Here is a 15,720-nt window from a genome sequence, read left to right on the forward strand (position 1 = left end):
GTTAATAACAAAATGAATGGTGCTATAAAAAAAATCCTGAGGTTTCATTTTACAACCTGAATCAAGAAGCAGGTGTTTTTTTTTTGAAGGAGTTTACAACCTGCATGAAACAGAGAGAGAACCTTGACCATTGATCCCAAGAAATGGACTGAAGGCGTCCAATATCATAAATATGCCTTCTGTTTCAGCAGTCAACCCAAAAGTGACGCTTTTGATTAGCCATCAGCCATCTCGTAGTGTACCATGGGGACAAATTGATCCAACACAATGTAAAAATGATGCCACCCATTTCGTGTTTGAAGGTTCAAATGTATTATAAGATGCCAGTTGAAATGCTGGAAGTTGCATGGATCTTTATAGAATGCTCTGGCACAAATGTCAAACCTGCGATATTGGAAAACCACCCACAAAATTTTAATAGCAATATTCAAAATGGATGCTTTTTAGTTAAAAAGCTAACAATAACTGAAAACGATTTCTTTTATACATCTACAAAATTGTTGATGGTGTCAAATTAGCAACGGACATGGGCGCCTGCGGCCCGGACTATCCGAATTGACTCAAGCAAGGCTTGCGCATCGGGTTAAGCACAAATTAGGCTCGGTCTAAGCTAGGCAGTGTCAACATGGGTAGCATGTCGGGCAAGTCTAGCACAGCTACGATTCCAAGCCAAGGTATACAGGCTCAACCTAGTCCAAATTTAGTTTCTTGTGCCTGACATGTTGAGAAGGTCAGCTCAGTCTGATGTATTTTTACATTTAAATACCCAAAATGTACCTCCTTTCTAATCAAAGAAAAAAAATATATACCAGGATATTTTAGTCATTTAATTATTAAAATAAATTTAGAAGAAAAAAAACTAAAGTTCTCCTAAAATTACAAGGATAATTACCAATGTTATTATAATTAAATACTTATTTAATAAGTAATTAGATTGCAACAGCTTGTTGTTCTATCTATATTATTACAATCCCAGTGAAACTCACGATCACTAATTCCACTATTTTTAAGATGGATGTTGATGAATCAACTCTAAAATACTATTACTACAAGGGTCTTCCAATTGAATCATGAAATTGAAAACCAGTTAACCTTTCAAGTATTTATCCTATATCCAGGTTTTAACAACAGAATTACAGAAACATTATCTACGTATTTGTTGAATCAAAATCTTTGCCTGCCTTTCACCATTTTTCCATAAGATATTAAGGAAATATCAGCAAAATGTATTTATTCCTTAACTTGCTGATTTACCCAATTTTAAAGGTATCATCAGAAATTTTCTCATTGTGTCAATTTAGTACTGCTTGCATCCCTGCATGGGAGTCACAAAATATTTTCCTAGAACTTTTACACATGCATCAAAATGATGGAAGTTGTTAGTGAAAGTTAACATGCATTAAGAAGAGTCATACCTTTCTCCTTAACAGCTATCTGCAATGTATCAAGTGATATTATCCCGTCAGTTAAAGGGAGAAGCTCAAGTTTGACTGTAGCACTTGATAGTGCAGGAATACATCTGACATATACAACAAAAAGATTAGTTTCATTTTATGATTTGAATGGAAGCGTGTTTGTTCAAGATTTTACCCAAGTGGAACAGCACTCTGTAACCATAGATGAGTGAAGCCTGAGTTGTTTGAAATGACATCAGAAATTATAGATGTTCGCTCTGGAGAATCTGCTACCTTTCCACCTTCAAATGTATTTGTTTGTGATGTGCTTGAATTATACACTGAACTCAAACTCTGAAGCCCACTTCCACTTTTATCCCCACCCAATTTTCTATCATGAGAAGCAGCATATGACTCCTTTAGGGTTTTTGGTGTAGAAGTTAATGATATAACTGAAGGAGAAATAGCCGATTCTGGAGCAAGAACAGTAAAAGTAAGATCTTTATGTGTTAAATTTGAAGCTTTCAATGTTAACACCTGAAAAAAGTGACAGTTGAATTGTTAAATCACTTGAGAGTGTTGCTAAAATAAAGGACTAAATCATCCATAAAGAGATTTTACTACCTTAACAGGAAGTTGAGGTGCTCCAAAACTTTGGGTACCAGTTCTCTTATGGGTCTCTGAGGCCACTGAAATCATAAGATCTCTTGAAATTCGTGGCTGCCAATTTGTTACCTGTTTGAAGAACAACTTTGACTCTGTAGCAAAAAAGATAATATTGAAGTCAGAAAACTAACCAAAAAATTTTAACAAAGCAAATATGTCATCAAGTGTCCCATAGTACCAGTAAAATTACAACGACAAGATACCAAAATGGCAAACTGATTTGCAGTAGAAGAAACCATCATCCCATCACTAGTACTTGAATTTTTATTTTTTTTTGATCCAGCTGAACCTTTTCTTGAATATGGAATCATCTCCACGTCCTCCTTTTGATCTCTACATGGTATAGTTGCCAATTTGAGAATAAATGAGTGTTGCTCACCTCTCCTGTACGAGGCATCAATTCAAATCAAGCTGTCTCTTGGGGCATCATCATTATAACAAATCATTGATTAATCTGATATTGACTAGAAATGGAAAAAGGAACATCCATGTGCATTTTAGTAAATAAATTATGTAGTAGCTAAGCCAAAAACATTGATTTTTTAAGAGACTTCCATTTTTTTCTCTTGTATTGAATGGATAATAACTTGTATGATTGCAAATCATCATCTAGTAAAATTTGTCCCACATAATCGACTGATAACCTTTGAATATTCATACCATTATAACTTATTTCTTCTCAATTTATCATCTATTAGAACTACACCAAATTTCTCTCATTTCATCATATTGACTTGTATATTTGTGAATAAGGATAAAATAAGGATAGCTACTCTAGTTAACCAAAACTGACCGAAACAATAGCAAGGCATAGGAGACAAGTTTCCAGCTGCATATCAACCATGTTGTACAACAAACACAAGATGGTAAGCAAACAACAAAGTAGGATCAACCAAAGAAACCTGATCGAAAGGTTTGGTAAGTTGTGAGCATTTCCTGTCTCAATACTAGCAATAGGTACAGATATCAGTGAACCTCCTTTTGATGCCTCCTCAGAGACAATACTTATTGCATCCAGGAAGATAATTAAATCTGGTATATGAGCTGGAGAAACATTCTGCAAAAGGAAACATAACCATTAATACTGAATGAATAAAATACCAAGTGATAAAAATTATATGCAAATTAAAGAATGGACAAAAGAAACTATATATTGAGAATGACACTAGTACCTTTATTTGGACACAAAGGAGATCCTCTGTATTGCAATCTGCGGCAAATGAATGTATTTCAACTGGTTGAATAATTTCAAGTTTCCTTCGCCATCTCCTGCCAGGTAAATAAATGCCTTCCAAGCCACAATGTGCAGAAAAACGTTCTGGCTCCAGTGGAACACCTCGAAATGATGAAAGACCCACATTTCCTAAATCCTGACTCTTTATTAGCTTCTCAGTAGAAATGTGGCTAAAATCTTCAAGGTCAATAGAAGGATTTGGATTGGAAAGTGAACCGACAGAAGGAGATCCAGAGAGTTGGGGAAGTGAAGGCATTGAATAGCTTCTGAAGTGACCGAGAGAAAAAATTTGTGACCCACTGGCAGGATTCGTTGGCTTTTTTGATATACTTGAGCTTGAAGGAGGTGATGGTGAATGAGGAGGCAGTGTGGAATCCAGAGGTAGCAACCAATTAAGAAGTTCCCGACAAGGATCATCATGTCTTGCAACCAAGGAATTGCTATGATCCTCAATAGACGTATCAGATCTATATTTTTCAAATTGAATAACCTCAAGGACAGGATCTTTTAAATTCTTAATTCCAACATTTACTTCTAAATAAACCTGCATTCATCAAGCATACACCACACTGCATGATAAATCAGTGTCTACTGGCATACTTGGCAATTAATCGTGAAACAAAGATATTAAGGAAAAAGTAGAAGCAAACTGTAAGAATCTTTGATAGTTGAACATCAACAAAAAGCAAACTTTGAATAAAGAAGTAGAGTTTTTTTATCCATGGGGATTGTAGCCATCCTATATGCTGATAAAAGTACAGTAACATTCAACATTATAGGTCACTGTATATTTAGCACAGAAAAAAATCAGGCAAAAATCATAGGAGAACTCCTATTTTTCTGAGTCATCTGGGGGCACCATTTTTGCTTGAATATCAAAAGATATATTCAAACAAATCAACTTCAAATTGAACTAAATATATTATTAATTATGGATCACTGCAAGAAGTCAAAAAGAAAGTCTGAATCAATCTGGATGTCGAACTATAAAATAAAAATAAAAATAAAAATCAAAGCATTTTGAATAAAAAGTTTGCAGAAATTCAGAACAATTTCAAGTCAATTTAAATTTTGTATAAAAGTTGTTGGACATTGCAGAAATCAAAAATTAAATTTAATTCAAACTGGAGGCAAATTTTAAATATGCACATTTTGAAATATTAACTCCAAATTGCAACAAGAATTATTTCTGAATTATAGTAGTGCCCAACAGCTGTTATACAAAATTTGGTTTGATGTGAGTAAACTACAAACGTAAACTACAAACGATTTTTAAAAAACTGTAAGGTTAGCATTCACAACTTCACAACATAGTTAAGGGATCCTCACCGTGCACAGGCAGCTATTTGAAAGCTTCAAGAAGTGGCCAACAAATAATATGATACCAAGAGTACAAAGAAACACCATTTAAAATTTTTAAAAGTCCATCCAATAAGACAATATAAGATCCATTGAATTATATATAATTTTGTTGACCTTTATAGCATCCCAATCATTGGTGACTTAAAATGGTTCCAAGTGTATATAAAGTTGTTAGATAACATATTTAGAATTTGTTTTCACTGAATGTAAAACCAATGCTATTTGATGCAATTCCATGTTAATATTCTTAAATATCTAGTCCTTTAGCATTACTTGTCAACTTTTGGAACAAAATAAGCTAGTCCCTATCCAGTACTGCTAGGCAATGTCAGATAATTTTCATGTTTGATACCTCTATAGTCAAGACCAAAAATTACAATCCTTCTGGTCGAGCAGAACAAAAGGACAATCTGGAAATTAAAGAATTGTAAATAAGATGAGTTATAGGCAAACATTGTCGAGAATAATGGAACATTTCATGCTTGGATCTTATAACAAAGTTTATTGGATGTATTGTGAACTTACTACTATGTCGCCATTGGATAGAGAGTAGCATTGGGCAGTATCTCTAGCCACTCCTCCAGATGTGTTGCCATCGAACCTACCCTTATCAACAACCACACTGAAAAAATTTGACTTTGGAATGCCTTTTAATCCTCCATCAGGATAGCTTCTCTCCCCTACTAGCTCAGGAATCATTGAAGAAGAGGTATTCTTTCTAGACCATAGTTGTTCATCTGCCTCAGCAATTCTTACCAAGAAATTTGAATTTCTAAAACTTTCAAGTATATCCTCAGTTTGTTGTTTGTGGTACTCCATGCGCAGATTCTCAGCCGCTGAGATATCATCTTTAGGACTAGAGATACCTGAACTATGATCATTATTTTCTGCATTTTGATCAAAAGTTTCTCCAGCAGTGTTACTTACCACCCCATTCAAACTGTTTGAGCTAGATAATTTTTCATTAGTTTCAACAGGTTTCACTTTGTTTGGGCTGGATTTGCCATTTTTAGCCATTACAGCAGCAACTCTAAATGGAGTGATGATTTCTGGCTCCCTTTTATGTGCAGACAGGCAAACAAGTATATGAATATGTTCCCCTGCAAATTAAAGAGCAGTGTAAATCATAGGCAAGGTGCATCTTTATTATTAAAAGGAAACAAACTGCCTAGGAACAATAAGCACCTGGAAAAACAAAAGAACGGTCTAAGGACCGCAGCTGTTGTATATCTGCCGCCTCATGCCAGTTATCCAGAAGCTCCTCTGCAGGTATAGAGGGTAAAAGTAATGAAAATTGATAAAACAATATGATAGCTTTTAATCCAGACATGATATAGCATGTCATGAACAATTGTGTCGAAGATAACCTATATTGAACTTAGAACAAAGAAAACATAGAAAATTTGAAAACTTTACTGTATGGAATTGTAATCCACCCATTATCTTTTGAAACGTCAGTGTAGTCTCCCATAGGAACTTGATTTTTGAAAATTGAACCTTCCATTGAGCTACCCACAAAACCAGATCCAAAATTGTCTGAATTGATGTCATCCCCTACAGAATGACCTGGATATGGTTCTTCTGCTATAAGTCCCTCCAAAGTGGTGGTTCGCTTAACAATAGGTTGCATAACCTTGTTTTGTTCTGGCTCCACAACCTTGGATACCTCTGGAATAATTGGTTGGGCAGTTCGTATAAGAAAATTCATCGTTATGTCCAAAGCACCTGGAAGGTAAGATAGGGTAGATATGACAACATAGTAACATTTACAATTTGTAACCAATTCTCTATAAGGATTCAGTCATTTCCAAAATAAAATATATAATAGTTTCAACATTTGCATAATATATTTATTGGAGTGGTCCTGAATGAAAGTGTAAATGCATAAAAAAAATTAAAAACAAGAAACTATACAAAAAATGTCCTCTGTGAAATTGAAATAGTGAATGTTGCACTCCAGAAAATTATGCTCAGAATACAAACAAACAGAGAAACATTGGTAAAGATAACATCAGTTCCTTGTCCAATTCTAATATTCCATATGAAGAGACTATTTGACTTCAGGAGAAATTTAAACGTTCTACTAAGCCCTAAATTATGTATTAGTCAATACAAAGATACGTGGCTTCTTATAAAGTCATCAGTAAAGTGAATGTTGGGTAGTTCTATCAGCAAGAATCCAAGAGATATACAAGACTGCCTTTTTTAATCACCACCCAATAATTGGATTATTTATCCTGATATTATGAAATAAAATAGTTTCATACTTTCATTTCATTAGTAAGGTTACAATGAACTCATGTTGCATGAACGAGATTAGAAGATTAAGTACAGTGATATCAAGAATAAAGAATGGTGTTTTACTTATCAAACGATTACATGTGATCAAAATGCTCACAAGCAGGAACTCTAATTCCGTTTACCAGTTTTCAGTCAATCAACAACATGAAAGCCATCGACTAACGCAACAAGAATCAACATCGAACCACCAGTTATAACTAATCAATTTAACCACAAAGATTATTCAGCGAGAATCTACTCAGCAAGCAGTTGAACCATATCAAACTTTTGTCTATCTGAAACCACATAGTAACTGAGACTACTAGAAAACGAAAAACAAGCACCGAGATCAAGAAAGGAACACAAAAAAATGTACAAATGAGTCAATTCCTGACTACCGCCCGGAATTCCTACAGATCCATCTAGAGTTCCCATCGAATTGGGAACGAAGATGAGGAATAGAATATGCAATCCGAACCTGGTGCTCTTGGCGAGCGAGGATCTGGGACGAGAACTCCGCGACGGCGAGATCCGAGTGAGGTACGAGAGGGCGGAAGTCGAGGGACGAGGGATCTGTTTTGGGTGCGTAGGTCCGGACGCGAAGACTAAGAAGTAGGCCGATCGAAGACCAGAACTTACTAGCTTTTTTAGAGCATCATTTTATCAACCTTACAACTCGTTTCCCTGTAGGGTCCACTTATTGTCCACTCATAGAGCAGGTTAATAAATTGGTAAGTAAGGCCATTTTTTATTCAACGTAAACTATTTTTCAGAGGTTTTAATTGGAAGCTAATTCTACTTGATTACGTTGATAGTTCATTACTAAGCTCATTGAGCATTTGAGTAATGTAATTTATATTATAAAAATAAACATTCATTAAACATATGGAAGGCTCCATAAATTTAAATTTAAATTTTTCTAAGAACACTTTGTAATTGTCATTTCGATAATTCGGAAAACACGAACTTCCTCCTCATATGGCTGGTCGATATATTTATCATCCGAATAAATTGAGAAATATAAATTATATATCGTTCTATCATTAATATTTTAAGATTTACTTCTTATAAAAATAAAATTAATTCACAATACAGTGTAATTAAAAATTAATTTATAAATATTTAATTAATTATGAAAGTTTTTTATCATTACATTCTAATCTTGGAGGCACATGGATAAGGATTGAATCTTGATGAAATTGAGATAATACTTTAATTCGTTGTGATTAATTGCAGTTTCTGATTTACCTTTCGTAAAAACTCGTGAGATTATATGGGGATCGTTGGGATGACGGATTTCATCTTTTTTTCGGGGACACGGATAAATGAATGCTAGCTGCCAAGGACTTCCAGGCTAAGTAAACAAGGGGGAGCTTTGCCCTGTTTACTTCAACCTATTCATCTGAGTAAACAGATCAAGAAAGCACTGCTCCCCTGTCTCTTTCAATATTTTCATATGGATTTTTTTTCTTTACACGTATTTTGTTATAATCAACTTAGCTATATTAACCTTGGTGAAAGAGTATCGATTAGGCTGGAGGCCCTATTATAAAAACTGTGGGTGACTTCTAAACCTCCATGTCTCATGGTAAACTAACTAGCTCGTCGCCACGTCAGGTCGAAAGAATGGATAAGGACGGAGGACTTTTTAGACAAAAATTAAAGTCAATGCTTGTCGGTGGGCTGCGGTCTATTTAGGGAGCTTTGCCTTGTAGTTCCAACCTTTCTTCTGTGTCACACTGCAACGAAATCAAGAACGGAGGCGGTGAGGATGTTGGCGGTGTTCGATCCGACAGTTGCGAAGAGCCCCGAGGGCCTTAGAGCCCCCTCGGCGGAGGGCGGCGAGGGCGGTAGCCGCCTGGTGAGCTACTTTGCGGAGGCGCAGGCGGGCGCGGTGGTCGTTAGCCTTGGTTCCGGTGGCGCCATGGGTTACTCGAAAGAGAATCAGAGCCCTTTGCTTCCGAGGTGAGAGGGATCAAGATTGAAATCCGATCTCCGTTCCTTTACTAAATGTACCCCCTCTTGTTTCCTTTTCGGTGTCATTCACGAAAAATGATTGAGAAAGTGATAGCGAGTCAGTCGAACCCTTAGGCAGCCTTGTTTGATCCACGACGCAGATATCTCAGATTGTGTTCATCTTTTGATTTATTTGACTTGTGGTTGCTTGGATATGTAAACTTTGAAGATACTTGAACCTGTTATATACGAAAAAAATCAAAGATGATCACCTAGTAGGTTCTTGCTTTGAATAGTTTATAATTTATCAAGTACTCTTTCATAGATTTCATCCTATTAAAAGGGAAAATAAGTTATAAACCATATGGAACTGATGCTCAATTCAAACAGATCTAGACTATTCAGATAGTTTACATTGATTTGTTCAACAGAAAAAATTGATCATTTGATTTGATTCTTTCTTGTCAAGTTGATCAGTTCTGAATTTTAATATTCCCATTTATGCATTTTTCTTGAATTATTCTCCTTGAATTGTTTCTGTTAACAGGAACAACCTCTTTTTGTGATCTTGGACTTTATTTGTTGGGCCTAGAAATAATCAAAGTATAGTTCTTTATGAACCTCAATCAATCTCATTATTCCTTTAGTAATTGGAATGAAACACTGGACTTTTACATCTCCCTATTGGCTCTTGCTTCTGAATAAATAATCTATTTAATGCACCTCAAGAAACAAGATCTTTTATCCTTCTTCAAATCGTCTTATTCATATTAATGGCTTTCTGTTTTGTGTTTTCACCAACAACATAAGCTGATCATTCTCACTTCACTGCAGATTATTTGGTGTTGTGGATAATGTGTTTTGCTTGTTCCAAGGCCATATTGAGAATATAACTTCACTGAAGCAACAGTATGGATTGGGTAAGACTGCCAATGAGGTGATCATTTTAATTGAAGCGTATAAGACCCTAAGGGATAGAGGACCATTCCCTGCTAGCCAAGTTGTTAGAGATATCATTGGGAAATTTTCTTTTATTCTCTATGATAGCTCATCAAACTCCACCTTCTTTGCAGCTGTAAGTATTCTTTTCTTAGCTTGCTTTCCTACTTATTACTTTCATCGTTTCTTTTATATTTCAAGTCATAGTGCTATTTCATAACCAATGTGAAACCTAAAGTTTGAAATATTGTAGTATAGAGGCCATGTGAGTTATGAGACCATGCTTGCATCTAATTTCTCTCGCACTCAAACTGGGTAGGCACAGCTATTCTAGCGTGCTCTGACCATGTGATCTGTATTATTACCTTGATTCAATTTCAATTAATCAACTTCCCCCACAATATGGGTGACCTTTATCTGAACTAGTTAAGTACCACAGTGCTGGCTAAGAAATCTGTGCAGTTTGTCCATTTGTTTCCAGCATCTATGTAATCTGTATAGAACAGATGTAATGTGAAATTTTCATTTTCAATTATACCTTTGAACATTTTATTGAAATATTAAATGTTGATGCTTTATTAAGTGTAGATATCGGTCTATTATGTACCCAATGGAAGTAGTAGTACTTTTCTTCCCTTTTGAATTAGCATAATTGTTATTGGAACAAATTTAAATTTATGAGTTCCTTATGTAAATATCCACCATTGAGTAGTAATATTTTCCACTATCAATGTTATAGCAAGACTAATGATCCTCAAAAGTGGAATATTGATAATCTCAATTTTGATGGTGATAATGAAATCATGCATGTTTAGTGTTTTTGTAATATGTTCTCACTTGCGAGATAAAAAACCATAAATTCTGCCATATTTTCCAGAGGTTATGCTTTATTTAGTAAGGGTAATTTATTCCAACCTTAATATGATAGTCTTTAGTTATGTCTTGTGAGAAAACAATGATAGTCTCGTGTCACGATGATATTGTTTGACATGATTACTGAAAAGGATAACTCTTGTGTAACCATATCCGTCACCCAAAATATATGTTGAACTCTAAATCATAAGTTACTCTTTTATGTTCCTTCAATTCTCAATTCTATGCCTCATTTAGTTTTCTTTCAAGGTTGTTTTACAAGTAAAAAGTGTATAAGATTGTTTTATAAATTGAAATTGAATTTAAATAATTTAGAAAATCAGGATCCAATTGGAAGCAACATTGGAATAAAATGGGCATTGTTTAGAAAGTTTAGCTATCATTAGGAAGTAAGTGAGCATGTGCTTCTTTTCTATTTATCAGAAACATTCTTTTGTTAAATTCTTTCCTCTTCAATTAGGATGCTGATGGTGGTGTACCCTTCTTCTGGGGTGCTGATCCTGAAGGCCATCTCGTACTCTCTGATGATTCTGACATTGTCAAAAAGGGGTGTGGGAAATCATTTGCTCCTTTTCCTAAAGGTATAAAATGGCCAACTTTAGATGCTCTCTGTGCTTTTATGGACGAGTGCCTTCATTATTTATTTCTTTGTTTTTAACAACCGATTTTGCAGGCTGCTTCTTTACTACTTCCAAGGGATTACAGAGTTTTGAGCATCCTCTTAATGAACTCAAAGCGATGCCAAGGGTTGACAGTCAAGGCCAGGTCTGCAGTGCTACCTTTAAGGTTGATGACCAAGCCAAAAAGGAAACCGGGATGCCTCGAGTAGGTAGCGCCGCAAACTGGTCGTCCCATTACTAATCATTCGGATACTACTCGTCGCGTATGCATTTGTACTAAATTTGCAGCATGATTTGAAGCATCTGATTTCCCAAGATTTGATTTGTAGCATGATTTGAAGCATCTGATTTCCCTAGATTTGTAAGTCGCAAGTTTCCCAGGATGCCGAGTGTTATTTGAACCTTTACTGCACTTTTGAGGACTTGAATTGTCTGTGGCATTGCCAGTGTTTCGATGCTACTCCAATCTTTTGTCTACTATTACTGTTCTCCCATGATTGAAGGGAAATAAAAATTTTAAACAACAAGGCTTCCAAAGTCGTGTTATATTTTATGATGAAACAGATTCACCACGTCTCGATCTGCCATGTTTTTTAGAAACTCGTCTATCAAGCGATCGGAACGCACTTTCGGATTGTTTATAATGTCGAAAATAATTAACTTCAGATTAATATTAACAGAATACTATTAGTCAAAGTGTCTGACTATTTGTTTTTTTCTTTGTTACAATAATTTAATTTAAAAAATTGTTGACGAAAAGTCAAACTTTGACGGAATCTGAAAATCCTGCCAAATCTTACAAGTTCAACGAAACGAGTGAGCCGCCGGTCAAAGTAATAAAGATTTTGCGCACTCAGTGTATTACCTGAAAAATTAATGGGGACACCACACCACCATCGTTCAAATCAGCGGGATTCGTCTGTACATAAAAGTTCGGTATGATGTTTGGCAAGCCGTCGTGGATTTGAATATACAATAGCAGAAAACATCAAAGGGTGTTATCGTCCTTTGAAATGGTTGAAAAATGAAGTAAACGTAAACCAAAGAAGCCAGCAATAAACCAGGAAGAGTCTCTCCTCGATCTCTTGCACATCGATCGCCAACTGATATTGGAGATGGAGGGAGAGTGGAAGGCAGAGACGAGGCGACTGTCGATAAGGACGAGGGAGAGGAAGAGATTCGAAGGAGCGGGCGAGGAGATAGAGGAAGAGGAGGAGCCTATGAGTCCAGCTGCTCGGCTGTTCGGCCAAGACGGCTTCAACTGCTTCGTCGTGATGGTGATGGGCGTGGGGAAGCCCCTCGACGTCGGAGTCATCAAGTCCGGCCTCCAGAACACCCTCGCTCGCCACCCGCGATTCTGCAGCATCCCGGTGACCACATCATCATCCACCCTCTCTATTTTCTTCTCTTCTTACCATTTATTTTATTATTATTATTATTATTATTATATATATATATATTAATTGAAATTATTACCTCCTCGCACAGACCACATGGTTTATTTCCACCGCCCTCACAATCACAATCTATATTGTGGTTTCACATGGCCGCGCGTCCACTGGCCATTGATGACAGTTTCTTTCTTTCATTAACAATAGATACGAAAGATTCTTCTCTCACAATAAATTAACTAGCTGAAACGTGAGGGCAGTGAATACATTTCTAGCCACAGCAACTGTCTTTGTGCATGGCTTTCTTTTGCTTGTTCATAGGGACAGCGATCGAAACGTCGTCTCCATTGCTGTCCGTTAACGTCTCATCCTTCCCCTGATTTTTTTTTGTATGAATATTCGGAAATCTCGTGATGGGAAAATTAAACTGCTGGTTCAATTTATCTCTGAAATTTACAATTTTAATTTTAAATAAATTAATATTTTAAAATTTCATAAAAACACTGGATTACTAAAAAAAGAAAAAAAAAGAAAAAATGGTCATTAACTTGGGGGTTTATTTCGAAGCTGCAGGTGTTCGAGGAAAGCAGCAGTAAGAAGCCGCGGTGGGTGGCCGCCGAGGTGTCGGTGGAGGACCACATCGTGGTCCCAAACCTCGACCCTGGCGGCATCTCCAGGTCGCCTGACCAGACGGTGGAGGACTACGTGGCTTCCCTCACCTCCGCCCCGATGGACGCCTCCCGCCCCTTGTGGGAGCTCCACATCCTCAACTTCCCCGTCTCCAATGCCGCCGCCGTCGCCGTCCTCCGCCTCCACCACTCCCTCGGCGACGGCATCTCCCTCATGTCCCTCCTCCTCGCCTGCACTCGCAAGGCCTCTGACCCCGCTTCCCTCCCCGATCTCCCCCGACGGCCCGCCCGCCCTCCTCCGGCCGGGTCTCGCACCGTCGGCATTCTCGCGATCTTCCTCTTGCTGCGGGCCTTCCTCATCCTCGCGTGGAACACTCTCGTCGATGTCCTGTTCTTCGTTGCGACGGCACTTTTCTTCAGGGACACCCCCACGCCGCTCGTCGGATCTGAAGGGGTGGAGAATCGTCCGAAGCGAATCGTGCATCGGACAGTCAGCCTCCGTGACATAAAGGCCATCAAGAACGCCATGCATTGCGTACGCCTTCTTGTGCTCCTCCTCGATCTGCACTTCTATAGATTTCTAACATTCCATACATGCTGATTGCAGACCGTCAATGATGTATTAGTGGGCGTCACATCTGCAGGCTTGTCTCGTTACCTCAACAGGAGATACTGTGAGTAATCAACTAGACATCAAGAATGTTGGACTCCTTCATAAAACCAATCTCATTTATACTTTTTTGGAAGTAGATATAATAAACTCCTTGGTATCTAGTTTTCTTTGGAAGCAAGCCTGATTTAGTTTTCTTGAAAGTATTAATTGTTTACCATTTAATTCTCTTCATGAGAGTATGCCAAACATGTGGTGAAGTAGCAGTAGAAGAGCTCTGTACAGTCTTAAGCACGCACTCAAAGCATGGTACAATCATATAGATTATTATTTTCATAGCCATGGTTTTTCCCATTATCCTTAGGAACTCGCTTCATATGTTGTTGGTATTGGAGTCTCTAGTTCCCAGTTTGATGGGCTTAATGATCTTGGTTTAGGAGGAGGTTGTAGGAAATAAAGAAAATTTACACCTTGATAAACTAAACCTCATTTAGACTTTCTTTGAAAGTACATATGGACTCTACTTCTAGTTCCTTGCAAGTAGTATGATTTGTTGATATCCTGTTTTTTTGGAAGTAAGTCATTTAATGTTTTGCATTTAATTCAGTTCAGGAGTGATTGTCTATAAATAGGAATATAACTTCACCATTGTCAAGCATTAGAAAGATATCTTGATCCTCCAAGAGTCTGCTATTAACTTTCAAAATCTTAAAAGGAATAATTTCACATGCAATTTTTATATATCAGGTCAAACTGCTCATGAGGATGGTAAGAAGGTTCAATTCCCATCAAAAATTCGACTCCGATCAACCCTCCTCGTGAACATTAGACCGGCACCTGGGATTCACGTAAGCATCTCTCTTCTCTATAGTTGTTTGTCTTAGATGAGTTTTTCTTTACATATATTTGAATTGGGCAGGCTCTGTCAGAGCTAATGGAAGGCAGGGATGGTGGCACAAAGTGGGGGAACTTGCTTGGTTACCTCATCATGCCCATTCCAATTGTAAACTATGTCGATCCCTTGGATTATGTCCGGCAAGGGAAAGTGATTGCAGATAGGAAGAAGAATTCCTTGGAAGCTATCTTCACCTATAAAAGTGCAGATCTCATTGTCAAATTGTTTGGAATTAAGGTTTGTGGCTTATCGTGCTTAATAATCAGTTACTCTGCTTCATTGTTCTTTGGAATTTCAGCTTGTGAAATTACATGCGACAGGCTGCCGCATTCCTGTGCCACAGAGTGCTCAAAAACACAACATTTTCCTTGTCTAATATGAATGGGCCAGTTGAAGAAATAGCATTCTTCGATCATCCGCTCGTCTTCTTAGCTCCTACTGTCTATGGGCATCCACAGGTAAGTGCTGCCTCCTTTGAATATCCATAACACATTGTAGTGAGATCGATTATTTACCATTTACCAGAAGGTTGAATGGTTTGTCTGGTTTGATTTAACAGGCCCTCACACTGCACTTCCAAAGTTACATGAACGCAATGGAAATAGTTGTGGCGGTTGATGATACAAAGATAGAGAACCCACACCAGCTCTTGGATGATCTTGTTGAGTCTCTCCAACTCATCAAGGCAGAAATCAAGCATGCAGAGTGAGAATGCAAATCCTGTGGAGCTCCTCCATGTGTCAATGTATTTCAGTTTCTTACACTATATACTACTGAATGAATCTATAGAACAATATCACATATCATCTTTATTCTATAGATATAGATAATAAAAAGAGCATCTTCTTGATCCTTCAAACTCTTGAGACTG

General features: G+C 37.2%; 3 protein-coding genes across 3 annotated transcripts; 2 read left to right on the forward strand and 1 right to left on the reverse strand.

Moving 5' to 3' along the window:
- Window positions 1-26: 26 nt before the first annotated feature.
- LOC141840748 (uncharacterized) lies at window positions 27-7,525 on the reverse strand. The gene is made up of 11 exons (XM_074728811.1): window positions 7,415-7,525; window positions 6,073-6,381; window positions 5,842-5,919; window positions 5,182-5,756; window positions 3,233-3,838; window positions 2,963-3,117; window positions 2,239-2,444; window positions 2,019-2,152; window positions 1,591-1,931; window positions 1,416-1,519; window positions 27-384 (listed from the first exon to the last, which is right to left on the reverse strand). Exons 2-11 carry the CDS (start codon window positions 6,362-6,364, stop codon window positions 314-316), a joined length of 2,562 nt encoding a protein of 853 aa, XP_074584912.1. The 5' UTR covers window positions 6,365-6,381; window positions 7,415-7,525; the 3' UTR covers window positions 27-313.
- Window positions 7,526-8,681: 1,156 nt separating this feature from the next.
- On the forward strand, window positions 8,682-11,851 carry LOC141841108 (stem-specific protein TSJT1-like). The gene is made up of 4 exons (XM_074729228.1): window positions 8,682-8,901; window positions 9,727-9,967; window positions 11,165-11,285; window positions 11,378-11,851. The coding sequence occupies exons 1-4, from the start codon at window positions 8,708-8,710 to the stop codon at window positions 11,563-11,565; spliced, it is 744 nt and encodes a 247-aa protein (XP_074585329.1). The 5' UTR covers window positions 8,682-8,707; the 3' UTR covers window positions 11,566-11,851.
- A 536-nt stretch (window positions 11,852-12,387) lies between these two features.
- Window positions 12,388-15,708, forward strand: LOC141841107 (wax ester synthase/diacylglycerol acyltransferase 11-like). The gene is made up of 7 exons (XM_074729227.1): window positions 12,388-12,694; window positions 13,289-13,879; window positions 13,952-14,018; window positions 14,702-14,802; window positions 14,874-15,086; window positions 15,170-15,307; window positions 15,409-15,708. The coding sequence occupies exons 1-7, from the start codon at window positions 12,440-12,442 to the stop codon at window positions 15,556-15,558; spliced, it is 1,515 nt and encodes a 504-aa protein (XP_074585328.1). The 5' UTR covers window positions 12,388-12,439; the 3' UTR covers window positions 15,559-15,708.
- The last annotated feature ends 12 nt before the right edge of the window (window positions 15,709-15,720 follow it).

Source organism: Curcuma longa, chromosome 11 (assembly GCF_044706935.1).
Source record: "Curcuma longa cultivar G26 ecotype Majalengka, Jawa Barat chromosome 11, ITB_CL_G26_1.1, whole genome shotgun sequence".
Taxonomy (NCBI): domain Eukaryota; kingdom Viridiplantae; phylum Streptophyta; class Magnoliopsida; order Zingiberales; family Zingiberaceae; genus Curcuma; species Curcuma longa.